The sequence below is a fragment of the Globicephala melas genome, chromosome X (assembly GCF_963455315.2).
Source record: "Globicephala melas chromosome X, mGloMel1.2, whole genome shotgun sequence".
NCBI lineage: Eukaryota > Metazoa > Chordata > Mammalia > Artiodactyla > Delphinidae > Globicephala > Globicephala melas.
The window spans coordinates 117,356,146-117,375,766 of NC_083335.1; the positions used below are offsets into that span (position 1 = coordinate 117,356,146).

Sequence of the window (19,621 nt, forward strand, 5' to 3'; positions counted from 1 at the left end):
GTGAGAGGCCCGCGTACCGCAAAAAAAACAAAACAAAAACAAACCGCATTGCTATGTCATCATTCCAACACCAAAAGCGAATATATCTTTTTCCCAGCACAACTAGGATGGCAAATAAATAGTTAGGACTGCGCCGGTGAAAATGGAGTCTGGTTCATGTTTCCCAACTTAGACAGACAGGCTCCCCGCTCAGGTCAACCATATTTCAAAGGTTAGAAGCTGAGTCTGATAAAACACTGCCCACGCGAAATGAAAATGAAGACATAATATAATTACTTGAAATTCAATAGTTCTCCTCCTTGGGTTTCTCACCTGTTCCAGCTCAGCATCTGAATAATAAATACAATGAATACTGAACAGATTTCGCATGTGTTGATAATTTAAAGGAACCAATTCTCACCTAAGTGAAACAAACTGCTGGAAATTTTTCAGTTTCTGTGACTTATTAGGGCCAAAAAAATATGTATTGACATGTCTTCTCCTTTATCAAGTCGTCAGGAAATGTCAAATAGAGAACTTTAAGATTGACTGGTTCTAAGGAACGGCAAACACTGAATACAGATTTGCTCCTAGCACACTTGCTTTTCCGTAAAAGCCACATGCACATCTGCATTCCCAGGGGATGCGCTGGAAAACACAAGAAATCCACATGTCACATTCGGGATGCTTTTTATTTGCCATCTGTCCTTCTGTAACACATTCCCTTAGTGATAGAAAAAGAGCAAGAAGTAGGTTGATGTACCTCATTACAGAACTCCTTTTCCATTATGTACTTATATTTATTTACATTAAAAAAACAATTCAGAAAGAATCCAGAAAGTTCAACGAATGTCTACAGCCTTTGGTTCTGGAAAATGAAACAAAAACAGTATTCTAAGAAATGTTGGTTTCACGTCCACATTCCAGATCTACTTATCTCGTTCAACAGATCACCAGGTAAAGTGGATGAAGTTCTACATTTGAATACAGCCAACACCTTCAGAATCCCCATCCACGTACTTCTATGAGAAAGTGTCACAAAGGGCCCAGCAGTGCGTTCCCCGTGAGTGTGTCTGAGGCCCGGGCCGGTGGCTACAGGTCAGGGCTCCAGGGAAGGCAGGCAATTGGCTCTGGCAGTGACGCCGCAAGCCCCCGATCCCGGCCTCGACCTGCCTGTCTGATGCTGGCCCTCTGAATCCCACGGACGTCTCCATGCTAAGCAATGGGGAGAGGACACAAGCCCCATCGGTGACCTCGGCCCAGAGTCAACTCTCCCCTCCCCTTCCCAGGCCTCAGCTGGAGGAGGGGGAATTCTGTGGTTTTACTGACCTTTGGCTGTCTGTTCACTGTTGCGTGTTCCCTTCTGAAGCTCCTTGTTTCGGCTAACGGGGTGTCCTGGATTATAAAAATCGAGGCTACGACTAAGACTCTTTCGAGAGCCTACATGGGAGTTAAGAAGGGAAGTACATTAAGACTTTTTAGGATTGAAAGTCCAGGAGAATCCAGCTTCACTCGCACTGTTCCGTGGAAACCTCAATAGCAACAAAATGTTAGGATCCGTTACTCAGTACTTAGGTGCTGTGAGTGAGACAACAAATTTCATTCTCTTATAGGACCAAAGATTACATTCTCTAGTATAGACTGACCTTTCCACACCGAAGTGCCTATCTGATATTATTTGGGAGGAGGCCAATTAATTACAGAAACATATTTTCCATAATTTGTCAGCGTGATCTGACTTAAACTCCTTTAAGTTTTCAGTCAGGTTAAACATATCCGTATATTTTCTTGTATCCACTAGAAGTTTCACGGAAGCCCTCTTATAGATAGGTTTTTATCCAGAATGAACATTTTTATTAGGGCTAAGAAACGATGGCATCTGACTGGGAGTTCTAGGTCAAAGCCAAGAGGAGGGGTGGGGGACTATAAGGTCACAGGAGAGTGTTTGGAGGGGGTCAGTGAGAAAGAGAAGGACAATGACAGGGACACGATGACAGCGTCCAACAGAGCAGACAACACCCCCTCCCAAGGAGCAATCCCCCTTCCTTACTCAGAGAGTCTCAATCTCATTCAGCGTAATATGCCTACGTAGCTAAATATTTTCCTTCCCAGACTCACACACAGCTGGGGGTGCCATGCGACAGAAGGCTAGCCAGTGGAGGAAAGCCGAGCATCTCGGGGAAAGCTTTGCCTTCCCGACACGGACACTGCGCCTTGTCATTTGCCTCTTCCTCCCTCTTTCTGCTTAGAAAGCAGATACCGGACCTGGCGGTTCAGTGAGCATCTTGTGACTACAAGGCAGTGACCCAAAGGAGAAAGGGTAAGGATGGTAGGAAAAAACTACCAAAGACTGTGAGTCGTCGACGATACTACGGAGACAGACAGTCCTGAGTGCCCACCTCCAGGTTTCTTATGCAGCTCTTCGTTGTGTGTTCCGTTTTCTATTACTTGCAGCCAAATGCACACCTGACACATCAATATCCAATGATGAGAATGAAAAGGATGAGGTTGACTCGGTGAAAAGGGAAGAACAAAGACGAAAGTGAACGGGCAAGGGGGATCAGTCTTACAGAGATCACCCAGTGGACCTAAGAAACACAACTTCCTTCCCACGGACAAGACAGAAGTCCTGACTAAAAGAATAAATGTATCATAACGTTCAGTTCAAAGACACCCAGTGCTCAAATTGGCTGTCTCGAATTTTACTCTGTCCTTCTGCGCTTTGATTGCTAATATGAAAGTACATGCTTACACTTTAAAGCTGAATGTTTTGCACTCTACAGAGAAGAGAACGGAACAGATTTAGAATCAACTTAGCATTTCTCTTGCAACCCATTTGGAGGAGTTCCCACAGAGAACTCGTCTGCCTCACCCTCTCGGCAGCCACATTTAATAGGATCTGAGAGGAAAAAAAAGTAGTAACACTGGGTAGCCTGTTTTGACTCTTGTATATGCTATTTGGAAATTCAGCCACTACGGCAAGCTGGCAGAATATAGGACATGGCCCTTGGAAAGCGCTAGACTGATCAATATTTAAGAATGCACAGGCAACAGCAACAAATAAATGAAGCAAATGCGATGGGGATGCAAATCAATGAGGGGTATGTATACCCTCAAAATAAGCACGAATCCCTTTTCGTGGCAGGAAACAGTGCAGCACTAAATGCTCGACAGTTCATCGCGCAGTCCCAAGATGCTGGTCTTGCATAGAGAAATGATTTCTTCATACTCAACATGGCAGGTGACCCAATGTTGGTTCAGAAAGCAATGGATAAGCAAAATAACAGGCTGAATACAGGAGCCAGCAACGGCTGGTCACGAGTGAACCCACTAGCATACTTGCAGCTTTCACTACGTTCACATTTAATTTTTCTTTTCCAACAAAGTAAGTGCAAATATCTTTAATCTGATTCAGTAACATAACAGCCAAACCTCAGGAACCAATAAATAAGGACGCTGACACGCCAATACCCCTTGGCCTTTCAGACTCAAAGCTTCACCAACACCAGCCTTCAACAGGAGGGGCAAATGTTTCTTGACTCAGCGATTGTGTTCCATGTCCTTGTACAAACCGTATCATTTACACCCACCCACGGGCCCCCACAGTAGTTACTAAACTCATAACACAGCTTGAAACTCATAAGGGGTTAAAGCTATAAAATGCCTACTCGCCAATGTATTTTTTCTAAGTTTCATTCTTCTTCCCTTCCTTTTAAACAAAGCTTTTGTTTCCGCTGCCCCCAGTGCATGACCGTTCATTAGGATGACATATCATTTGTTTATTTCTTTTCAAATGACACAGTTGTATTTTTCTCAAAGAAAATGCCATCTTGTTTCTAATTAAACATGATGGATTCAGGGTCCTGGTTTGCCATCTGGGCCATATGTCTCAGAACATCCTTTTTCGTGATGATGCCAAGAAGTCTCCTGGAGAAGAAACAAAATAGAGAAAAGAGGTCAGCCTCGCAATACCGACTCATGCCTGTCCCTAATCCCCAGCGCCCTTTCCACCCGGGCACACGGAGAGACATTTCCCAGCCTCCCTTGCGGATGGGTGGGTCTAACTGAGTGAGCTCTGGCCAATGGCGTGTGGGTGGAGGTGAGAGATACCCCTCCCGAGTCTCCTGCACATTTCCTCTCTCCTCATCTGCCAGCCCAAGACAGAGGAGCCAGTGAAGGACTCTGAGGTCACAGAGGACTGAATCAGGAGTCACCAGATTCAAAGACCTGGGTTCTGGAATGGCTGTGTGGTGCAAAGCCCACATCTGCTGCAACTCACACTGGATGTGAGTGACGTGGGAGAAAAATTAACCTTTATTGTGTTCGGCCACTGAGACTGCAGGCTTGTTTATTACAGCAGTAAGCCTATGATGACTAATATGCTCCCCTAAATTCCAAGACTATAATCAATTAAAAAGGGCTTACAGAAGCCATTGTCAAAACGTGACCACACCGCAGAAATTCCAAGCGTGGGGCATTTTAAGCATAAGAAATTTTAAGTATAAGATAACAATTGGTTCTATTTTTATTTATTTATTTAATTTTTTGCAGTACGCGGGCCTCACACTGCTGTGTCCTCTCCCGCTGTGGAGCACAGGCTCCACACGCGCAGGCTCAGCGGCCATGGCTCACGGGCCCAGCCGCTCCGCGGCACGCGGGATCCTCCCGGACCGGGGCACGAACCCGCGTCCCCTGCATCGGCAGGCGGACTCTCAACCACTGCACCACCAGGGAAGCCCGGTTCTATTTTTAAATCTATCTTACTGGAAGGGTAAAGTTTCATCTCTGCCCATATATGTAAATTACCTGCTCTTTCATAATTCCATGGTTTTCAACTTATAAAAACGATGCCACTTCTCAGGGATCCTGGTATAGAGACACCTATACTGTATACTGCCCAACTCCAGGGAGCACCACTGACAAACTCGACAACGTAAACAGTGCCCCTGGATCATGCCTCACTCTTGATTTTATTAAATACTTAAATAACCACCTGCTGGGGTCAAATCATGCCCCCTGGGGAAAGTGAAAGGTTTGAAAGAAGGGGATGTTTGCAAGTTCTTCAGAGAAAAGAAGTTCCATTGCCAAATTAGTTTGCAAAACGCTGCTCACCATGTCTCCATCATCCCCAGGAAGAGGAGAATAGAGAAGTAAAGGACGGCAGTCTCACCCTGGAATACTGTACGGCTATTGAAATGACAGGTTTCTACTCTGTATCTGGGTAAAATGATGATACACCAAAAAAATCAGAAAACACAACTGTAATACACTGTCATTTATTTAATTGAAGCCAAACTATGAAACTCATCTCTTACTAACAGGAAGTGAACATGAAGAGGGGCCGCAAGTACCTGGAGCAGTACTCCAGTCAGTGACAGCTGGTGAAAGGGACACTGGTTAGTGAAACTGTCAGCTAGAATTCTTACTTCCTTGTCCCTGACCACACTGGACCTTAACCTTGAAAAAGCGATCGATTTCTTGTGTTAGTTTCCCCATCTATCACACCGGGGGAGACAGCAGATACTACCTCTGCCCCTCCATCTTATAGGAACATCTTCAGGTGATAGGAAAATAGCAAAAAGGGCCTTTAAAAGCATGCTAAACAAAAAGAATAATGACAATACAGATGACAAAACACTGAAAGAAAGCACCATGACTAACATGATAATCAAAAAAAAAAAAAAAGATGGGGAAAAAATGTAGCAAGCACAAAAGAATTAGAAAATCAACATTTTGCAACCCCCAATGTAATCATTAGTTTAGCCAATAATTATCGATGGATTCCAAAACCATCAGGTAAATGGTTGCTGGAAAACAGAAAATTCACATGGTCTCAAAGTATCCCTCCACAGATTACGTACAAAGAGAAAAATGTCCCCTTACTACAGAGGGCTCTGGCCATCCCCACCTCATCCCAGTGATGGAGCTTATCACCAACAAAGTCAGAAAAGCTGACATTATGACATCATCTACACTGGAACACTGCCCGAAACTCGAAACTACTTAAACCAAATCAAACCATGAGGAAGCAATCAATCAAATTCAGAATGTGGGACTACTGGTCTGGATTCTTAAAAAAAAAAAAAAAAAATCTATGTCATAAATATCAAACAAAAAAGGCAGGGAGCCGTTCTAGATAAAAAACAAAAGAGGAAAAACAACCAAATGCGATGTCTGAACCTTGAAGGAACTCTGGATTGAAATTTGATATGAACTAGGTATTGAGTGACATATTGAGTTACCATTAATTTTGTGTAATTATGGCTCAGTGGTTATGTAAAAGAATGTCCTTAGTCTTAGAAGATGTATGTGTCATACATAATTGGCAAAACTTGGAAGCAACCAAGATGTCCTTCAGTAGGTGAGTGAATATACAAACTGGTCCATCCAGACAATGGAATATTACTCGGCTCTAAAAAGAAATGAGCCATCAGGCCAGGAAAAGGTGTGGAGGAGCCATCTGAGAAGGTTACACACTGTGTGATTCCAACTCTAAGACATTCTGGAAAAGGCAAAATGATGGAGACAGTAAGAGGATCAGTGGTTGCCAGGAGGTGAGGGGAGGGAGGGATGAAAAGGCAGAGCACAGAGGACTCTAAGGGCTGTGAAACTATTCCTGATGATACTACAATGGTGGATACATGTCATTATACATTTGTCCAAACCCACAGGACGTACAACACCAAGAGCGAATCCTAATGTAAACAATGGATCGTAGTTAATAATAACATCTCAATACTGGCTCATCAACGGCAACAAATATAACACACAAATGCAAGACTTGACAGTAAGGGCAACAGAGAGAGGACCAGAGAGGGAACTCTGTACATTCTGCTCAATTATGCTGTAAGCCTTAAACTGCTTGAAAAATAAAGTCTATTAATTCAAGAACACAAAATTCTTAGGGGGAAGAAAGCGGTTGCCTGAAAGGGGGTGGGTGGTGAAGGAGGACAGAGCCAGGAATTGTTCCTTCCAGCTGTTTAGAGCTACTTGACTTTAACAGTGCTCATAGATCACTTCAAACACATTTCTAAAATTTATAAAAATACAGTAAAATCGAAGATGCCCCATAAAACAAGATGCTATTCTACTAAACCTGCCAAGCTGAGTCTGTGTCCTGACAGAGTTAGCTTGGTCTGCTGTAACAAGGCACCATACACTAGGTAGGTGGCTTAACAACAGAAATGTATGTTCTCCCAGTTCTGGAGGCTGGAAGGCCAAGATCAAGGTGCTGGCAGGTTTGGTTTCTCCAGAGTCCTCTCTCCTGGGCTTGCAGACACCACCCTTTTGCTGTGTCCTCACATGGCCTTTTTCCTCTGTGCAAGCATCCCTGGTGTCTCCTCTTTTTCTTCCTTTTTTTTTTGCGGTACGCGGGCCTCTCGCTGTTGCGGCCTCTCCCGCTGCGGAGCACAGGCTCCGGACACGCAGGCTCAGTGGCCATGGCTCACGGGCCCAGCCACTCCGCGGCATGTGGGACCTTCCCAGACCGGGGTATGAACCCGTGTCCCCTGCATCGGCAGGCGGACTCTCAACCACTGCACCACCAGGAAAGCCCCTCCTCTTCTTTTAAGGACACCAGTCCTATCAGATTAGGGCCCCACTTTTATGACCTCATTTAACCTTAACTATCTCCTTAAAGACCCCATCTCCAAAGACAGTCATATTGGAGGCTGGAGCTTCAACATATGAATTCGGGGATGGGGCGGGGGGCACACAGTTCAGTCCATAACGGTCCTTCAACTCCCTTTAAAATCAAAAAGGAATAGTTAGAAGGCAAGCAGCTTACGCTTGTAATACACCACTAAGAAAGCTGCGATCATCAGAGAAGTGGCAGCACGTGAAAAGGTGAAGCGCCTTCTCATCCGCGGTGGGAGGAGTTCCGTGGCTGGCGGCCACCAACTGGCAGACACTCCCTCAGCTTAAAAGGCTCTTTTGTTCTTGCGGACATTTCTTTTCTACTTGAAAGCCTGGCTGAGGACACTGCCCTCCAGAACACCTGGGGAACACCACTCAAATTGGATGACGTCCATGTTCCTTGGTAGATGACAAGCTCCTTGATTTTTTTTTTTGAAAGCCTTTTTGAGCTTCCTCCAGTTCTCCCCTCACATAGACGCTCAGTAAGATGCTGATGAAACCAATGCCGCTTTGAGAAAAAACAACTTGTTAACACACACAGACACCCTCCCATATCTATAAAGCCTGGGTTTTGTTCCCTTACAGTCATCCTGGACATAATAGCAAAAGGTCAGGCACATGCAGTCCTGACAACCCCGTCTTAAAGCTTGGTAACTATGTCTGAAAGTCAAGCTGGTTATAATGGCTCTGGGGAAACATGAATTCAGGAGCTGCCTTGGGTTCTGGCATAAATTGTGCCTGGCCTGCGACAATAAGTATCAGAAAAGAAGAAAGTTGAACATCCTCCCAAAAGGAGGCAGCATTAAATCCAGTGGGGTTTGTTAGTGGTATGAGATGTCCTACTTGATATAAATCAAGTGTTTAAACTTCCAGCCCCTTTGGGTAGCAGTTCAAGTGAACCTGTGGAATGATAAACAGTCCATCTATGACCATGAACATAATTCACATTAGAGCAGCTGGGCTCCTGTGAGAAGGCCACGCCCCAAGGCCCACCTAGCAGGGCTTGGTGGAAGCTGACACCATCTCCCCTGCTCGCTTTTTCTTTCTAGATCCTCTGTGGAGAAAATCCCAAATTCACTCTTGGCCACTGGAGGCTTCCTAGACTCTGGCCTTAGGGAGACAAAGACTTCCCTGGCTCCTGGTCTGCTTTTAGGATCACCTGGGAGCCCAGGCCCTGAGAAATCCTGCAGACAACGCGAGTCAAGGGTACGAGCTCAAGTGCTCGGCCTAGAGCAGGGAAGGCACATGGCGACGGAATACATCAAAAACGCGAGCTGGCTTGAGCCGTGCCTGCCCTGGCTCAAAGCCCGAGAAGATGAAAGGCCCCGCAAACAAGGATCTCTTGCCAGCACTAATGTATCAGCATCTGTGTTTGTTTAAAATACGTAGAGCGAGAGAGAGGGTGCGATTGTTTTCTCGCAGAACATTCGGAGCCAATTTCGACACCCAGATCTTCACAGGAAAACCTCACGGGGCTCCGTGAGGTGTGAGTGGGCGTTGAGGGCAGCATTTCCTGCCAGAACTGGAGATTCCAATGATAACTGACATTGGATTATTATTTTAAAGGAAAAGAGAAACTGCTATACACTTGAGACGACACGGCTGATCACGGTGGTATTTCTGCCGAGCGCTGGAAATTCAGGTTCATCGGTAGGCTTCAGCAGTTTGCAAAGTGGGGACCCCAACCAGCAGCAACCTCCGGGAGCTGGTTAGAAATACACATTCTCGGGCCCCCTCCCAGGTCGGAGGGGTCAGTAGTTGCAGGGGGGCCCGGCACTCTGGGTTTAACCTAGAGGTTTACTCCTCCGGGGGATTCTGACGCCTGCTCAAGTTTGAGAACCACTGACTTCCTTTAAAAACCACCAGCAGAGGGCTTCCCTGGTGGCGCAGTGGTTGAGAGTCCGCCTGCCGATGCAGGGGACACGGGTTCGTGCCCCGGTCCGGGAAGATCCCACATGCCGCGGAGTGGCTGGGCCCATGAGCCATGGCCGCTGAGCCTGTGCGTCCAGAGCCTGTGCTCCGCAACGGGAGAGGTCACAGCAGTGAGAGGCCTGTATACCGCAAAAAAAAAAAAAAAAAAAACCACCAGCAGAAATGACCTCTAGCCTCAAACACTTATTTATTTGTTCCTTATTGATTGCCCCTCTCCATGTGCAAGACACACCCCAGCTGCAGTCAGAGCTAAGAAGGACACTCGTCCCATCGGCCGAGATTTCTCTGGGTCAAATGCAAATTCAGCTCCTTGCAGAGCCATGAGCAGGGCAGCAGGAGGAAAGCCTGGCACCGATGTCTCCACAGCCCATACCCCACCTCCCAGCCCCCAGCCCATAAAGGAATCAACTGGGCAGAGAATCCTAGGTTCCGCGCTACCTGGACCCAGCCAATCTCTCGCTCCACCCAAGTTTCTGAGGCCCTGGAATTTAGGGAGAGCCCCTGAGCCCAAGCACAGCCCACGGAGCACTGCACCTCTTACATCATCACGAACCTTTGCTCTCTGCAGTGCTGGTTTCCTGGTTCGTGATAACACAGAGCGAAAGCAATATGGCTGCGGCGGAGACGATGCCATGGGCCACCAAATCTCTCGGCTCTGCGATAACGTTTGAACACGTGAAGTTGTTTCGAACCGACCGATGTATTAGGGAGTAATTTGAGCATACTGTGAACCTCACGTTTGCTTATGGGTCATTTCATCCACAGGAAAGTCCAGGAGGACAGAGAAAGATGCCCCGGCCGGGAGCACCCAGGGGCATGGGAATACTCAGCCGCAGCCCTCGCGATGCCCGCTTCCACAAGCCAACTGCGGGGCTTTCTCAAGGTGAAGGGACAATAAACGGCCTTTTTGATACACTTCTCAACCATTTAATGTGTGTAAATGTCTGACCGCTTTTATGAGATTGCCATCTCTGTTTTTTTTGATCTGTCACTGACGAAGTGTTCGAGCGTTGTGCGCCTAACCCTATTTTTCTCATCAGCCCTGAGATCCTTGTTGCTCGTTTCTGCAGAGCACCGTGATGTGGAGGAAAGTGTCGTCACATCGCAACGTCACAGCAGGACAGACCGAACCTTCTCCCAGAGCCAGGACCACTGCGGGTGGCGGGGGAGCCACAGCCCCTCCCCGTGGGCTTCTCCCCTCGGACTCCACCTTCAACCTCAGGGCAGAGACAGGAGCCCCACCTGGAAGCCTGAGTCCCAAGCTCGCTGGCAACTCCTCCTCCTGGGCTCACCTACGGACATCTCTTCCGAGCACTGCCACCCACCCCCCTGCCCCGGTCCCCGCCACTCCCCCAAAGGCTGAGCCCGCATCCCCTTCATCTTGTTCCCCCCAGGGTCCCGCCACTCACCCGCTCCGCGTCACCAGGCACTGGCGGAGCCCCAGCTTCCGGAAGATGTCCACCACCGTCTCCATGGGGGTGTGGTCCGTGACGGTGAAAGGGCTGAGGTTCAGGACGCGCCGCAGCTTCAGGGGCTGCGGGCTGTTGGCTGGCAGCTCAGGGGGCTCCTCGGTGAAGTACATGACCGAGTCGCTCACGATGCCCTCCTGCCTCTGTCTGGCGTTCTCTGCAATGGGCGAGCAGGACGGTGAGCCTCACGAGACTCCCTTGCGGAGTCCCTTCCCCCACCCCATCCCACCCCATCCCACAGCAACACGCGACTTCCCTCCCCCAGCAGCCTAGAATCCCACAGAGGAGGGGCGCGGAAGGCAGACTCTACATTCTTAACAAGGAGCTTCAGCCAAACATCTGTGAAACTGGCATCTCTCTCTCTCAAGCTAATGCTGCGCGAGACCCCCCTGCTGTGACCTGATCATTCACTGCCAAAGTCTTGCAACGCGGGCCTGACCAGGCTACTTCCTTTAGCGAATGCACTGCTTCTGCCTGGAGGCCAGGGCGCCCAGCTGGCCCAGGGCCTGCAACCCTTGCTTTCCTGACACACCTTCACCTCATCAGGGGCTGAGGTTTGACGTGAAAAGAAACCTCACTTAGCTGCCCAATGACCTTAATACATGGTTTGCTTTTTTTTTTTTTTTAACAAACTAACGTATAACTGGCCCAGATGGCATTATAAATCCTGAAAGGAACAAGAAACCAAGAGGACCATCCTAGGCTCACAGCCCAGAAACGCAGTTCAGTCTAACTATGACCCTTGGGACCAAAGAAATAACCCTAGAAAAGCTGCATTCCCCCCACCCCTTGGATCGCCTCTCTTAAATATGGGCCATTTGGTGGATTTCTCAAAGAAAGATAGTAAAACTGTTATGGTAACAATTAGCCTATTTCTATCTGTAGGCGGGCCCACGTGAAAGAAAGCTGAAGAAAAGTAGGGTAACAGGAACTCATTAGAAATACAGCTTTATGCGGTACTAGAAACCTAGGCTATTTTAAGTCACACATGAAATAAATCCATCGGTCTCAAGATATTTCTCCAAGGCGATTTTCCTTCTGTTGGAATTTTAATCTTTCTTTTGCTTCATGGGAAAAGGTTAGGGAAAATGTACAGCAAGGCTTGCCTTAAAATGGATCCTGCTTTCTAAAATACTTTTTTTTTTTTTTGCCTTCTCAAAGACTACTATTCACCTATATTGTTCTTTGAAAAATAAAATTCTAACTGCTGGCTCTAAAGCTATTTATTACAACAGAGTACTCTAATGGAAAACTGGCAGCATTCGGGGTCAGACTGAGTTTGAAAAAGGGTCTCTGTTTAAAAGGGGAACAGAGGGCCCGCTGGGCAAATGCCTGCACAGTATGTGGGTCAGGTTCAATCGAGTTACATCAGATGGAGTACAATTCAACCACAAATACCAGATGACACTGATGCACAACATGCTTTCAGCCGTAGGTGCCACACAGTACACACTGTGCATTTCTCTCCTAAATCGAGATGGCTCTGTCCTGAAATGCTAAGGTGGGCGGCAAACAGTCAACACACACTTATCGCCCATTTTCATAGACCGACTGATTCTCTAAAAGTCCCATGTAACAGGAATCCCATCTATTTCAACAATCCAGTTGAACATCAGGATTGGATCAAGCCACAAAACCCAATCAAGAACTGATCACATGGATTTGCTGAGCCCCCTCATAAAACCAACTACAACCTAGCCAACTGTCAATTCACTTGGTGAAATGAATAACAAGCTTCTATTGCCTCTGAATCTACCGATTGAGTTAGAAGCCCTGATGCGAACAGCACCTAGCTCCGTGAATTCTTGATCAGCACTGCAATCCCAGTGCCTGCACAATGCCGAGAATACAGCAGGCACAAAACAGGTATTTGCCAAGTGCACACATGCGTCAGTCACAACAAGTGGATGAACGAGTGGGTAGGTCTACTGAACGTCGGTGTCCTTGGCTCTGCCTGTCATGTAGAACAGAACCTATCTCACAAAGGAGGCATTAGGAAGGAAAGCCCTGAGCTATCCACTGCCAAACAAGAATCAAAGGCAACAGCTGGGGTCAGAGCCGGAGACCTGAGCAGCGCTCCTTGGTACTCCAAGAGTAGCAGCTGTGGCTCTCTCCAGAAGGGCTCTCTGTGAGGCCACTTTGGAGCTCTATTATAAAGACCTATCTTAAAGCCTTGATTGAACTTTGGGCATGGAGGTACGACGCACAGCCAAAAGCTGGTGAATGGAAGAATCAGCAAGAAAGCTCTCCTCATCTCTCTACTGGGGGAACCATCTACTCCCACTTTGGACAAGAAATCATCTGTCACCAAAATGCCTGCAACAAACTCCAGCATGAAAGTTCACAGAGGGCAGAGCCTGGCTGCTGTCATCGCTGTGCTCCCAGCTCCCGGGACAGCACCAGCACATGGTGGATGCTACACGAAATATTTCCTGTACGAAAGGGTAAACCAAGCCCTCACCCAGCACATGATCCAGTGCTATGAGAGTATAGGCTCCCAGACCCCAGGGACTCATGGGAACCTGTGTTAGAAAAGAAGCCAAAAAAAAAAAAAAAAAAAAGATAGCCCAACATTACATGTGTAAAAGGCCTAAAAGATAAGAAAAGCGCTAAATATTAACCAGAGCCTTCTACGGTGTTGAAAATGTGGGCACCTTGTTAATTTTCCCTTTGCTTCTGATTTCCCCAACATTCTGAGTATTACTTTTACTTTAAAAAATGTAATAAACTTCATTTTTGTTGTAAAGATCGTTTTTGTTACGTCTAAACTTTTGTTAGTCCCTAGACTTTTTAAAATTGTTGTTAGTATTGGTGGTCTGCTGTTCTATTCTACCACAACTACTATCAGTGGCTGCGGCTCCTGAAAAATGATGCACCTTTTACGAGCGCCTGTTAAGGTCATTCAACCTGACATTCCACTTGCTAGCAGCAGTAAGATCATAATGCCAGGTGCAGGGAGGGTAATGAGGAAAGTGTTGATAAAGTGAATTCCACAAACTATGATAGGCCAAGAAATTTTAAAAGACTGGAAATAATCACATATCCAGTAAGTGATTACAATGGCTTTAGAGCAATGGTTCTCAACTGGGAGTAATTCTGCCTCCACCCTCAGGGGACATTTGGCAATATCCGGAGACATTTTGGGGTCTCATAACTGGGGGGATGGGGTTGCTACTGGCCTCTAGTGGGTAGAGACCAGAGATGATCCCACAGTGCACATGACAGCCTCTATCAACAAAGAATGATCCAGCCCCAATGTTAATGGCTTTAAGGTTGAGAAACTCTAATCATGTTTTTAGGGAGGTAATACGCTATCATCCTGTTCGTTAAAAATGCTTCCATAGGGACTTCCCTGGTGGCGCACTGGTTAAGAATCTACCTGCCAATGCAGGGTACACGGGTTCGAGCCCTGGTCCGGGAACATCCCACATGCCGTGGAGCAACTGAGCCCGTGCACCACACAGCTGAGCCTGCGCTCTAGAGCCCGCGAGCCACAACTACTGAGCCCACGTGCCACAACTACTGAGCCTGCGTGCCTAGAGCCCGTGCTCCACAACGAGAGAAACCACCTCAATGAGAAGCCAGCGCACCGCAACAAAGAGTAGCCCCCTCTCATTGCAACCAGAGAAAGCCCGCGTGCAGCAACGAAGACCCAACACAGCCAAAAATAAATTAATTAAAAAAAAAAAATAAGAAAAAAATGCTTCCATAGATAAACAACACGGTCCTACTGTATAGCACAGGGAACTATATTCAATATCCTGTGATAAACCATAACGGAAAAGAATATAAAAAAGTATGAATATATCTATAGGCATAACTGAATCACTTTGCTGTACAGCAGAAATGAACACAACATTGTAAATCCACTCTACTTCAGTAAAAAAGTCAAAATAAAAAAAATCTTTTTTAATTTTAAAAAAGTTTAGGCAGATGCCAGACATCAAAGGTTAAAAACATGCTTCCATAAAACAGACATAATTGACAAGAAAGGTTAAAATGGAAAATTAGAAGCAACTATAGTGGTGGTCAGTACAAAGGTGATGTGGTAAAAAAGTAAAAACTATTTAGAAGAAAAGGCAGATGATTTTCTGACAAGTTATAGTTTATAAGGCATGCAGAAGTCCCTCTGCATGTATTTTTTCATCCCCAGCAGAAAGAAGCAGATGCCACCACTGTTCTCCACGGCCTATCCCCATCATTAACAAACAGCTCTCCCAGGAAGAAACCTTTTTATCCCTAAAGAACCCGTCCAACAGATCTGACACGCATCTTGTTGTTCAGTTCTGGACATGGATCCCTTTCTGCAAGTGGGCCTCTTCCACATGCTGGAGAATCACCATCAAATCATCCACCAGGCGAAAAAAATGAGAGTTCCCTTAACTCTGGCCCATGACTCTAACTTTCCATCCCTTTAATCATCTTTGCGGCTTCCCACGGAGTCCTTTCTGGATCCAGCCTCACTTAACTGTGGAACTCAAGACTAGAGGAGCCTGAGCCTGCTGAGCACAGAAAGAGCCTCGTGTTTGCAGAGATCACCAAGAGGTAAAGTCCCATCTACCAGGAACTTGAACAAGGGCCACATATGGCCCTACGTGTGAGTACGTGACGGTGAAAGGGCCACGTTTCCAAGGTGCTGTAACTAATGGCTCTCCAGCAAAGACAACAGCTATGGTTTGGCATTCCAGAGATAGACTGAAAATAAGACATTTTCAGCTTCACGGGAGCAACTGATACCTTTTTAAACATGACACGTGAGAAAAAAATCTTTGCCTCATTTACTACTTTTTTCTTATCTTGGATCTATGTAAAATCTCTGCTCCTCAGTGCCCTGAAAGGGAAATTGGCATGGGATCGTTACTAGCTAAATGCTTACATCCTATTTCTATATTCGCAAAAGGGCGTCTAAGTCTGCAAATACAGGTAATGAATTTCTCCACCGGAGTACAGGACTTTTCTATATCCACGGAGCAGGAAAACAGCTTTTCAAACTGCTCACAGCCAAACACTCCTTGCTTTCCTGCAAACCATGTAAATGGCAGCTTCCACACTCTTATCGGTCTGATGGAAAGCATAAAGGTATTATTTACACCCCGTGTTGCCTCTTCAGACATTCCAAACATAGCTTCTAGGAGGGCACTGGGTTGGCAAGCTTAAATTTCTTCTCTAACCGGCTGATGACAATTACTGTTTCCCACTTGATTACAGTAATGGGTTTCAGCAAAATTAGTAAGCTCTCTCTTAGCAGGTGTGCCTGGAGCTACACAATAGGTAATGGATTCCGTGACATTTATTACTAGAGTGTTTAAATTTCAACCTTTGCTTAAAAGATTTTAAGGATTGAATAAATTTTTAAAGCCTGCTGATTACATTAATTTAAAAACAAATCCAACCATACTATACAGCTTTTTTAAAAAAAATCTCATTATTTATAAGGCAATGGTCATGCCTAAAGGCACCTACCTGTTAAGCAACAGGACGTATAATAAAGAGAAGCATCATGGAGCACTTGAAGCACAAATGTACTTTCATGTCTAAAACATAAAATCAACTGTTGCTTTGGGGGAGGGAAATATGTTTGAGCAACAAGCTAAAATTAGAGGCTATATAGCTCATTTAAACTTATTTTTATAAAGCCTTTGATGAAGATACTTTAAAAACATTTTACAAGCTACTTAACATAGCGAAGAGGTTTTAGAAATTCAAAGGGAGAGCCTAAGAAATAGTTAACAAAGGGCAGGGATAAGCTAAGGTGTGTTCCCGGTGGGGCGTTCTACCATCATACCTGAAAAAGTCCCCCTGGCAAACTTCACAAATGTCGTGGAAGTACAGTCATCAAGGGCACACGTGAGCCATGTCGTGGGCCCCGGTGTACCGTGAGATGCAGGGGTGCTGAGCCGGCGCGCATTAGTGTTTACCATGCGCCGCGGATGCGCTCTGCGGCTCCCTGCCCCCGCTGCATCAGGAAGTCCGGAGGGAACACCCTGGGGGAGCCCCGCTAAGGCCTGCTGCCCCTCCCTCCTGGGCCTCCAAAGACTCACACCGGGCCTCTGCCTGTGGAATCCTCCTACGTCCCGCTCCCCTTCCAAGGCGCTCATCCCTGGGCCACCGGGAGCCCCGGGCTTCTCTGAGCCGCCCGTGTCGGGAACATCCAGCTGGGCATCATCCCCTCTCTGCTCTCCCAACTCAACAGCCTGCCCCTCAGCCCAGCTGATCCAGTTAGCGCACGAGGAGGAAAAGCATCCCACGGAACTGACTGCACCCACGTGGGTCTCTAACTGATGGCACCGGACATCGTGGCGAAGTGACGGGCTTGAGCGGCGCCGAGGGAGGCGTCTGAGGCAAAGGGCTCAGCATCTGAGCCGGTTAGCCTGCCTGGAAGTCTGTCTCTGCGAGCAGCTGGTCCGGCCAGCCCAAGCTCTCCCACCGCTTCCTGCTGAGCTTCGCCCAGCAAGTCCCTAAAAGGCGGAGCGCGTGTGTCCTAGCGGGAGCGGCCCAGGGGGCTGCTTGCAAATGTGGTGCTCGGTGTCCAGCCAAGAATGCCTCCGACAAGACACTGTCCCTCACGGTGTGACTTGGGGGCAGCAGCAGCAGCACTGACAGGGAGCTCGGGAGAAATGCAGAGTCTCGGGTCCCACCCCAGACCTACGGCATTCTGGCCAGACGCCCAGGTGAAACGGAATAAGCATTAAAGCGTGAGAGACCCTGGGCTGAAGCCCTCCGACCCTCGTGCACTCTGTCGAACCTCTTTGAGAATGTCGGGGCACAGAGCTGCTATTCGTCTCCGTGAAACGTGAGCCTCCCTGCTTTACTCACTTATGGCAGGAATCAGCTCCCTCCTCTGGGCGAACCCGATGAGGCGCTCCGAGTCCCTGGAGACGACCACGGGGAAGCCGTTGTAGTCGGTCTCCTTGATGAGCGTCTCCACGTCCTCGACGGTCATGCTGCCCTGGGTGAGCACGGACAGCGGCGGCTCCCCCCGCCTTGGCCGCATGACGTCAGTGGCCAGCGTGCGGTGGGTGAACTCGTCCTTCACGTCCAGGAACGGGTACCCATTTAAGTGGATGTGGGCCTCGTAGATGCCTTCCTTCCCAAAGGCATCAGCCACCCACTTGCTGGTCACGGCTGCTGCCATCAGGGGCACGATGTACTCGAGACCACCCGTCAATTCAAACATGATAACCACCAATGACACCGTCATCCTGGTAACTCCACCTGCAACCAAAGGGAGGAATGAAATTGCAGGACTCGACTCCACACCCACAAGAAGACATGAACTGTGGAAACCGAGAAGCCGGCTCTACCCTCCCGGCACCTGTTCTACTGAGAGAGTCCAACACGGCGCCCAGGCTCGGACCTCTGGGCCAGAGGCCAGACTCGGTAAACACAGCCTTGCATCAGGAGCCGTAAGTCACATCTCCCTGAGGGGCTTTTCTCCCATGAGGGACAGCAAGTTGTCTATTCACCCAGGACCACACGCCTTGCTTTTTGGTGAGTGGAGCCTACTTGGGCTTTGCAGGTTTCTGACTCAGCAAGCATCGCTCTCTACCAGAACCCCTCGAGCTGGAAAATTGCAGAGACTATCCACTATTGTAGATGGTACAGCTGCAAGATGGTGGAGACCCCATCAGCCTGGGTCCCTGGATGACTGAGCAGAGAAAAGCCCTCTGCTACTCACATTACACACACACACACACACACACACACACACACACACACACACACACACACGGTACCTAGGCAGGCGGCAGCTCCCACCATGGCATAGAGCCCTGGGGTGACGCAGTCTGCTCCGGGCCTGCACCAATTCCTAAAGATGATCCAGTCGTGGTGATGGTAAGCCAGTTGCTCCACGCCAATTCCCACCATCCTGCCTGCCATGGCCCCCACAGCCATGCTGGGGATGAAGAGACCGGACGGGATCTGCGGGGAGCGCAGGGGAAAGAAGCATGAGGGAAGGGGGCCCCGTTCCCGCCGCCCCGCCGCCGGGAAACTCAGGCCCCCCTCGACGAGCTTGCATTTTGCTTCGGTCTTCAAAGGAGGGGCAATGCTTCAAAACATGGGTCACCTGGGAAACCATGGGACCAGTGATTTCACCTGCTTGGTCGTATCTACTGTGACCTGGAGAAAATGCAATTTTACACTTTCATTTCCTCGCCTTCAAAAGCTGGCCTAGTTTGTCTGCTGTGGATAAAAGAATGATAAGCCCCACTGCAAATAACATTCAAACTGCACATCTGTCACTTGAGATACTCACCACTTTCTCTCTCTCCTCACATGTCATTCAGATTAACTTTTAAAATTAAATGTCAAGCCACAGCATGAAAATGGAAAAGCAAGGCCTCAACTGTTCACAGGTCAAAGAAAGAAGCTAAAGGCATCAGTGTAGCTGCCCTGCATCTTCCAAAAACCTTGGCACGGGCTTACTGCCCTCTTGTATGTACAGTGGCCAAACACCTGTCAGAGAGAGATGGGGGGCAGGTCCATCTTCCTAACAAAGTCCATTTTCCGAAAAGTATTCTGAATATTTTCAAGCCAGGCTAAATGCAGCAAAGAAACAGACCATGGAAACTGAAAGGCCTTGGTAATAGCGTATTTTATATTTT

The 19,621-nt window shown here is 47.6% G+C and overlaps 1 protein-coding gene across 3 annotated transcripts in view; it reads right to left on the minus strand.

The window, feature by feature from the left end:
• Window positions 1–652: 652 nt before the first annotated feature.
• CLCN4 (chloride voltage-gated channel 4) overlaps window positions 653–19,621 on the minus strand; it is an 80,055-nt gene continuing 61,086 nt past the window's right edge. For all 3 annotated transcript variants that reach the window (XM_060292336.1, XM_060292335.2, XM_060292334.1), the window contains 4 exons: window positions 18,752–18,938; window positions 17,832–18,230; window positions 10,956–11,172; window positions 653–3,906 (listed from right to left, as the gene is read on the minus strand). In XM_060292336.1, the coding sequence (XP_060148319.1) occupies window positions 3,816–3,906; window positions 10,956–11,172; window positions 17,832–18,230; window positions 18,752–18,938 (894 nt within the window). In that variant the 3' untranslated portion in view covers window positions 653–3,815. The remainder of the gene's footprint in view (window positions 3,907–10,955; window positions 11,173–17,831; window positions 18,231–18,751; window positions 18,939–19,621) is intronic.